The sequence below is a fragment of the Halichoeres trimaculatus genome, unplaced genomic scaffold (assembly GCF_033239565.1).
Source record: "Halichoeres trimaculatus isolate MK-OKI-2021-1 unplaced genomic scaffold, fHalTri1.1 fHalTri1_scaffold_12, whole genome shotgun sequence".
Lineage (NCBI taxonomy): Eukaryota > Metazoa > Chordata > Actinopteri > Labriformes > Labridae > Halichoeres > Halichoeres trimaculatus.
In genome coordinates, this window is record NW_027437190.1 from 31963830 (window position 1) to 31972714 (window position 8885).

The 8885-nt window shown below is 41.6% G+C and overlaps 1 protein-coding gene across 4 annotated transcripts in view; it reads right to left on the reverse strand.

Moving 5' to 3' along the window:
- dgkb (diacylglycerol kinase, beta) overlaps nucleotides 1-8096 on the reverse strand; it is a 121889-nt gene extending 113793 nt beyond the window's left edge. For 2 of the 4 annotated variants that reach the window (XM_074683161.1, XM_074683160.1), the window contains exon 1: nucleotides 7987-8060. Coding sequence is in view for 2 of the 4 variants with exons in the window: in XM_074683158.1 (XP_074539259.1) it covers nucleotides 7987-8027 (41 nt within the window). In the remaining 2 variants the exon portion in view is untranslated. Of the gene's footprint in view, nucleotides 1-7986 lie in introns of all 4 variants that reach the window. The other 2 variants (XM_074683158.1, XM_074683157.1) reach the window with 2 other exon arrangements.
- Nucleotides 8097-8885: the final 789 nt, after the last annotated feature.

Consider the following 8885-nt stretch of genomic DNA (forward strand, 5'->3'; position numbering starts at 1 on the left):
TACGACACGATGAGAACTAGAGCCTTATTTAGCGGTGTTTTTGTGTGAAAGTAACGCGCTGAAAATTCTCTAAATAAAGCGTGAATGCAGACCGATACCAGATTTTTTCGGTGGGAGTCTGTTTAAAAAGTAAAATATGGCCCCGTCTGAGTGCAGAGGAAACCAGCAGAGGAGCAGGGAGGGGGTGTTTGGTGCGAGCGCCCTGGGCTTCTGCTGCACAAAAACACTGCTGTAGGGGTAATTTCTGCCCTAAACCTTGTGATAGGACCCAACTTGTTCCATCCCAGAGTATCTCTTTAAGGGGGAATTAAAAAAACAATGACTTTAGCGTGTTAATTTTTTCATGTCACTATTCTGTTTTTTACAGAAGAGGATTAGGGCCACAGAAAAAAGAGGCATCAGTTTTTTTTATTACTACTTTTTCTGATGTTATTCTGAGGACTTCTCCTGTGTTTGAACAGCTGCTGTAAACTGGATATCTACTGACACGTTCAGCTGAAGGTCTCCAGTTTACAGGGTCACTCTTTGGAACACCGGGAGCTGACAGAGACACATTTTCACTATCAGGCCAAAATATACCAGATGCTCCAGTTGGGTTCCACTCTACCTTCTATTCAAGTCAATATGTAGACTCACACTGGATCTGGATGAAAAACTAGAAAAGCACTCAGAGGGCGCAGACCTCCACCAAGCATACTGTGATTGTCACCAACACTTAAGTCCGACTTTAATGTTATACTCCCTTTCAGCAGACTGTCTGCTACAATTTGGAGTTAGTTTCAGGTTTGTACGATAATTTGTTTCCTGACGCTGTTGAAGATTCTGATGACCCAGTACATATTTCATATTCTGGATCTTAGTATCCAGAATATTTCCAGGATCTGGATCATACTTTTAAGTCTGTCAGAAATTATGGTGACCTTGTCTTGTGTTGTTTTGCAAAGTAATCCAACCATTTATGGTGAAAACTGCCCTATCTCGCAATGATAAAGAATCCTTTAAAAATGTCCTGGATCCAGACGGTGATCCGCATCAGGTCCAAAATTTAATCACTTCTTTCTTATCCCAATTTGAACATTTCCTGAAAATTTCATGAAGATCTGATTGTAACCTTTTGAGTTATGTTGTTCAAAGACAAACAGGCAAACTCTGCCAAAGGCAGAACCTCCTTGGGGGAGGTAAAAAGCAGATAAAGCACAACGTGCAAAACAAACCAAGCTAAAGGCAGATTATATTCAATTTGACTAGATCGAATTGTGTTTTTGTCCTATTTTAACACTTGATATGAGCCACATTCAAATATTCAGTCCAGAAAAATGTCTTGTTCCAAGTTGTTTAAAGACAATAATGGGATCTGATTTGCTGAAACAAGTAAAAAAAAAAAAAAATCTGCTAATGGAACAAGAAAAATATGCTAGAAAATTTGCTTGAGTCAACAGGTTTGAGGTTTTACAGTCGAACATGAACAATCATCTTCCAGTTGGGGAGTGCAGGAACTCCTCGGTCTCCTGACTCCAGCTGTCTGAGGTTGCAACGTGCTAGACTGAAAAAGCTGATGGTGAGAGTCATCAGATAGGAGAGCACGCGGTCAACACGCAACAAAGCTGAGCCGGACCAGAGACGCATCTGGTGTTACTGTCAAAGAAGACCACAGTTTAGGGGTTAGAGAACCTATTCAGTCACAGCTGCATGTCAGCTCAATGCGGACGGCGGGAGAGGGGAAATAAAGATACTGCATGAGCTCCACCACTAAGGCTGCGTTCACAAGACACCAAAAACGGTCAAATCCGATAACATTTCGTTGGGTTTTGGCCTTGCGTTTAGATGAGGCCGCATTGCGTTTTTTTCCGAAAACGGAAACTTTTAAAAACGCTCTCCAGAGTGGTGGGTTTTCAAAACGCTCCTCCATCCAGCCTCATATAAACACAGAGCAGAGTGTTTCAGGGTGAAACGCAGATGTCATTGCATGTGCACTCGCAGTTTCAGGTGAAGGTTGCGCGCCCAGCCACAGCTTCCTGTTAAGCCATTTCAGTCCAGTTGGTGGCGGTAATGCGCCTCAAGGTTGGATTGCCAATCGTCTCACAAATAAAACAGCAGAAAAAGAAAGAACAACCACAACATTGATAGTTGATTTCCGAGTAGCATATATACACACATATATCCACATCGCCAACTACTGGCCTGGCATGGCCACTGCATCGTTGTGACTTGTCCTCTTGGAGTCGTATGAGCGCGGATCGTTTTCAAGCCGTCCTCATGTAAACGCGGGTGGCTTTTGGAAACGCAAAGGAAGAATCTTTGCATGAGTCTGCGTGTAAACATGGCCTAAGAAACCCAAATATCCAGAACGTCTAAGAATAAGACGGTTCCTGGTTCAGATCCTGGCCAGGCTCTGTGTGGAGTTGTTTAGTCTTGCTTACCACCACAGTCCAAAGAGATGCTTGATAATTCATAAACTGCCGTATCATGAGCGTGACTATATCTGGTTGTCTGTCTGCGATGGACTAACCACCTGACCAAAGGGGGAACTAGCCGGTCTAGACTTCAATCCCTCACAACCTGAAGGGGAAGGAGTGGATGGATGACTCTGCAAAACTCAGTAATGCTGAAGACAATGTTTTCCTTCGTGCAATTTTAATGTAATGCAGAATCCCCACGACGGCTGAAGTAGAGAGCGTGTGTGTGGTGACTTTGCTTTGGCTTCAGAAAAAATGAGGCCAAGGAACTCAGGAGGATTTGTGGGTAGTTAACTGGATTTTAAAGTATTCAACCAGAAAACTTCTCATCAGATTTGGCTTCTACTTCTTCTTCCTTTCTCTTTAAAGATGCCACAGTGGATTACTGGATTTTTACATGCGTTGACAAAGACTTCATGACGTCTTCTGAAGCCCTTAAGGTACTCTTTACAAACCAACGACAGCTACAGATTCTCTCTTTAGCTTTATATACGACATTTCAGACTGTTAAACCTGAATATAAAAACATTTCTGCCTGGAAAGACAAAAACCGCACTCAAATAAATTGCCTACCTTCGCTCAAAGGGAAGATGAATGTTTTATGCTCAATTCCCAGTCCCCTGCATTGCAGTCTGGCCGAAAATGGCAGTGGTCATAAATTCAGAGGTGTGCAATACTCGAATATCGCCATAAGTCTTCAGGATATCAGAGGGGAGGAGGTGTAATAAGGTGATTTAAGTTTATTCCCCTCAGTTGGATCTTTCATTGACTTCACAGCTACAAAAGCAGATAAAGAAAGACTCTTTTCATTTCACAGTTTTAAAGAGGCTCCATGGATTACATAATCTGTGTTTTTAAATGAAGCTTTGAGGCCAAACGATTTGAATAACAATTGAACATCCAAACAGCGTCATTGACATTTAGGACGTTTGGGCTGTTACCCAGAGAGATGCATGAGGAGAGAGCACACGAGGAAGATGAGCTCCGTTTCCAGGGTTGCATCAGTGGACACAATCAATAGTAATGGAGTCAGTCTTCAGAGCGGCAGCATCATCACATGAGATGTAAGAAATCTCTCTGCCCGGCAGAGAACGATCGTACCGGCCGGGAAAGACGAGGCCGGGAAAATGGAAAACTGTGCTCGGCCAGGGTCGATCGAGGAGATTCAAGCTCGTTTTCTGCTTTTAGCCTTGTTAGATGAATCAACAAAGAGTAGAAAGAAAGAAAGATTATTTAAAGCAGATCAATCTAGAAAGAGACTGGATATGCACAAACATGTACAGCAAACACACAGTGCATCTAAACACATGCTGGCACTGAAGAAAGGGACAGTAATCTTGGAAGTGCTTCTTGCTTCTTTGTTCAGAGAAGAAGAAAACTTGGGACACTTTCTGAAAGGAAGCTCGCTGTTAAACACTGAAGAAGGCTCTAGTTCTCCTGGCAGACTACCTGTGTTTGTTTATATCTGGCACGCCGCGACTGATACACTAAGCGGCGAGCTCCTCGTAGCCAGCTGTGGCTCTGCAGCGGAGGTAGCGCCGTTTTACGACACGATGAGAACTAGAGCATTATTTAGCTATGTTTTCGTGTGAAAGTAACGCGCTGAAAATTCTCTAAATAAAGTGTGAATGCAGACCCATATTTTACTGAAAAGGATTAGGGCCACAGAAAAAAAAGGCATCCATTTTTTTATTACTATTTTTTCAGAAAAAATAATGTCAGAATTTTGAGATTAAAGTCAGAATTTTAAAAAATGGTCTTTTTTATATCTATTCTTTTTTTTCTACGTCATTCTGTTATTTACGGAAGAGGATTAGGGCCACAGAAAAAAAGAGGCGTCAATTGTTTTTATTACTATTTTTTCAAAGAGTAAATATAATCAGAATTTTGAGATTAAAGTCAGAATTTTAAAAAAATTGACATTTTTTTAATCTCGTTTTTTTTTTTCTGTAAAAAAAATGTAAAAATTCTGAATTAATCTCAGATTTCTGACTTTTTTTTTCTTGGATAAAAAAAGATATTAAAAATTGGATGTTTTTTTTTTTTATTTTGACTTTAATCTCAGAATCCTTAAATAAGAGTTATAATTATGAGATTTGAGTCAGAATTCAGCCTTTTTTTTCCTCAGGAAAAAAGTAAATAAAAAAATAGACTTATATTATATAATTTTTTTTTCAGTGGCCCGTCTTCCATAGGTTTTGGAGCGTGCTATGAACTATTCATGTTTCGGTTCAACCGTACTGTTGTGATCAGGTGTTTCAGATAAAGCCCCTCACAGAGAGATGGTCCACTATCAGGCTACAATCTGACAGCAAACAAACACAGATTTTACTGGTGAAGTGTAGCCTTCAGCTGCATATTTCCCTCAGGAGGTCATCAAAACGCATCCCAGAGCTTGCAGAATATTGGACTTCCATTTATCAGAGCCAGGAACAGGACTCCAAATTAATTCTGATGTTGGCAGTGTCTGCTGGATGGGTAATGAAGTAATTGTTTTCTACCACACTCAGCAGATCAACTTTAAAATGAGGTAATTTGTCAGTGATGTGTTTACAGCTTATTGCTTTTCACTGACACAGTTTAACAATCTGTTGGACTCTGACCACAGGATCTGGCAGAGGATGAGGGAGCAGGAGCCCGCTGTGCGTCAGGAGCATATTCCCTGATGTTACCCGCTGGTAGTCACAAGTAAATGTCAATACTTGGGCTGCCTCTGCCTCCCCAACACAAATGTAAACGACCACATGACCTACACAAACAGCCCGGAGGCAGCGCTAAAACACAAACGGTATTGGCACACTGGTCAGTCACCTCCCACACACGCCCATATCTGGGTCATTGTTCGATGAACAGTCTTTCATGAAACTCAATACGTGCTGACAGGTCACATTAAATGGTGCTCGGTGTGGGCGTGAGGCTGCGGATGAAAGGTGTGAGCACAGTAAAGGTTATCTAATAGAGGGCTGCTAAATTAAATGAAGGTGTTAGCGTGCTCGAAGATAACCGGCTTTACAACCTCGTCTGAAAGCTGAACAGCAGGGCAGACGCTGTTACCGAGTCTCCTGCTGAACATTTACTTTATGTACGTGCCAGAATGTGAGACGGAGGCTCCATTACTGTAGCTGCAGGTTAAATGTCTGGACCACGGTTCTCTGGAGAGGAGCCTCTTCAGAGAGGAGAGCATCGTGCATTTATTTTTAATGATTCACTGCAGCATGTGAAACAACCCTGAAAGAGCTAAAATCTGTCTTTTTAGATAGTCTGTCTCTAAACACTTCAGCAGAGGTGGGTTAGCTTTAAACTGAGCTGAGACCTTTATTGTTAAAAGATGGAGTCAATGCAGAGGTGAGAAATACGCAGTTCTGTGAGCGTCCACTAGAGGCTTGCTCCAAAAATGAAGAAGACACCAGTGGAGCTGATATGCTAAATGCTTGACATTATAAAAGGGAACACTTTACCTACACACCTCTCACACTGTTTTGGGAATGAACAGCGATCGGATCTTCTTTTTAACTCTTCTTTTCGTATTTAACCTTTTGTCAGTGTCTAAGCCTCTAGCTTGTGTTTTAGCCTTAAGCATGTGTTTTGGCCTCTAGCTCATGTTTTAGCCTCCAGCTTGTGTTTGAGGCTTCAGCCAGTGTTTCAGTCTGTGTTTTAATTTTTTCAACAATGTTTTAGCCTTCAGTCAGTGCTTTAGCCTCTAGCTTGTGTTTTAGCTTATTTTTTGGGCCCCAGCTCATGTTCTAGCCTTCAGTCAGTGTCTTAGCCTCTAGCCTTGGATAAGCCTCCATCTTCTGTTTTTAACCTTTTGTCAGTGTCTTAGCCTCTAGCTTGTGTTTTAGCCTTTAGCATGTGTTTAAGCCTCTAGCTTGTGTTTTAGCCTCCAGCTTGTGTTTTAGCCTTCAGCCAGTGTTTCAGTCTGTTTTTTAAGTTTTCAACCATGTTTTAGCCTTCAGTCAGTGAATTAGCCTCTAGCTTGTGTTTTAGCATTTGGCTTATGTTTTGGCCTCCAGCTCGTGTTCTAGCCTTCAGTCAGTGCGTTTGCCTCTAGCTTGTGTTTAGCCTTAAGCATGTGTTTTAGCCTCCAGCTTGTGTTTTAGCCTTCAGCCAGTGTTTCAGTCTGTGTTTTAAGTTTTCAACCAAGTTTAAGCCTTCAGTCAGTGCATTAGCCTCTAGCTTGTGTTTTAGCCTTTAGCATGTGTTTTAGCCTCTAGCTTGTGTTTTAGCCTCCAGCTTGTGTTTTAGCCTTCAGCCAGTGTTTCAGTCTGTGTTTTAAGTTTTCAACCAAGTTTAAGCCTTCAGTCAGTGAATTAGCCTCCAGCTTGTGTTTTAGCATTTGGCTTATGTTTTGGCCTACAGCTTGTGTTCTAGCCTTCAGTCAGTGTTTTAGCTTCTAGCTTGGGTTAAGCCTCCATCTTATGTTTTTAACCTTTTGTCAGTGTCTTAGCCCCTAGCTTTTGTTTTAGCCTTTAGCATGTGTTTTAGCCTCTAGCTTGTGTTTTAGCCCCCAGCTCATGTTCTAGCCTTCAGTCAGAGTCTTAGCCTCTAGCTTGTGTTTTAGCCTTTAGCATGTGTTTTAGCCTCTTGTTTTTGTTTAAGCCTTTAGCCGGTGTTTCAGTCTGTGTTTTAAGTTTTTAACCATATTTTAGCCTTCAGTCAGTGCATTTGCCTCTAGCTTTTTTTGAGTCTTTGGCCAATGTTTGAGCCTTTAGCTAGTCTTTTAGCCTTTGCTTTATCCCTCAGTCTGTGTTTTAGCCTTTAGTTACTGTTTAAGGCTAAGTTTGTGTCTCAGACTTCAGCCAGTGTCTTAGCCTCTAGCTTGTGTTTTAGTCGTTAGCCCATGTTTTAGCCCTTAGTATGTGTTTCAGCTGTCGGTCAGTGTTTAAGGCTAAGTTTGTGTTTTGGCATTTAGCCAGTGTCCTATTCTCTAGCTTGTGACTAAGCCTTTAGCTAGTGTTTCAGCCTGTGTTTTAGCCTTTAGACCACGTTTTAGCCATCAGTCAGTGTCTCAGCCTTTAGCCAGTGTCTTAGCCTTTAGCTCGTGTATAAGCCTTTAGCTTGTGTTTCAGTCTCTGGCCCATGTTTTAGCCTATAGCTTGTGTCTTTGCCAGCGCCCCCTACTCTCCTGTTTATCTTTCTTCTGCTCTTCAGTCCTCTTTCTGTCTGACAGTTAAGCTCAGGTGTCCACCATCACTACAAAATTAATCACAGATATCGTTTTCAGCAGAGAAAAACACAGATCAGCTGGCGTGGTGTTGTCATAGAGACTTTGATGTGTGGTTAACCAAACAGCTTCTGTCCAATCTGAGAGGGTAGCTGAGAGGTGGCATTCAGAAATAACCTATGCTGGTGCAGTTAATCCCATTTTAAAATGTGGATTATGCTCAGGCAAGATCACTTAGAAATTCCTAACATATTAAAAATGGAAAACATGATGGACGGTAAAAACAAAGAGAAAGGGAGACCCAAGTGAAGAGGAAAATATAGTAAAAAAAATAAACCAAAACAAAGAAATTAAACAGGAACTTACTTGTCACAAGTCCAACAGCATCCAAAGTAACACAGGAACATGGGGGGAGAAAGTGGGAAACATGAGAACCTGATGAAGAGGGACACACATTCAACAAACTGAGAAAGACAGGAGGAAACACAAAGACACACACACACACAGTAACGAGCAACAGGACACAGGTGTGACAGGACACAGGTGAAACTCATGAGGTGCAATCAAAGAGGAGGGAAACACACTAAACTAAAACAGACACACAGGGAGGAAAAAGTAGAAAATAAATCAGGAAACAAACACACCAGGAAAACTGATCACATAAAAAAAATCACAAAAACACAACGTGGTCGTAGATTTCTTTAAAACATGCTCTTTGATATTATAACTTCTAAATCTGTGCAATGAGACATGTTTCATTCTGTGTTTTATTATGAGCAGTGTATACATCGATCCAAACGACCGACTGATGACTAATTTCTGAGTGTTTTGTTGTGCTGGCGTCCATCATTAAGAGCCGGCTCTGCATCTGCTTCTTGACGTACTCTGATTACGGCGACTACACTCCAGAGCCTCTCTGCGCGTCGCTCTGTTGTGTTTTACATGCAGCGGACAAAGAGGAGGCTCATCAGATGAGCCTGTCACTGCTGAGTGCATCAGACCTGCACCTCCATCATTATCATCTTCATCATCTCTTGAGGTCATTACGCATGTTGTGCTGCAGGATGGTCGGAGAAACCTCCCCAGCAACTGACAGACAAGACGACTCAAGTACATGCTTTTAATCCCCAAATGTTTAAACCTATATAAAAGACCTGAAAACATCATCATGGCACCATGCACCTGTCCTGAGATTTTATTTTGCATACTATTTTTACTTTCTATTAACATTCTGACTTCATATCCTTCCAAAGGACATATTAAAT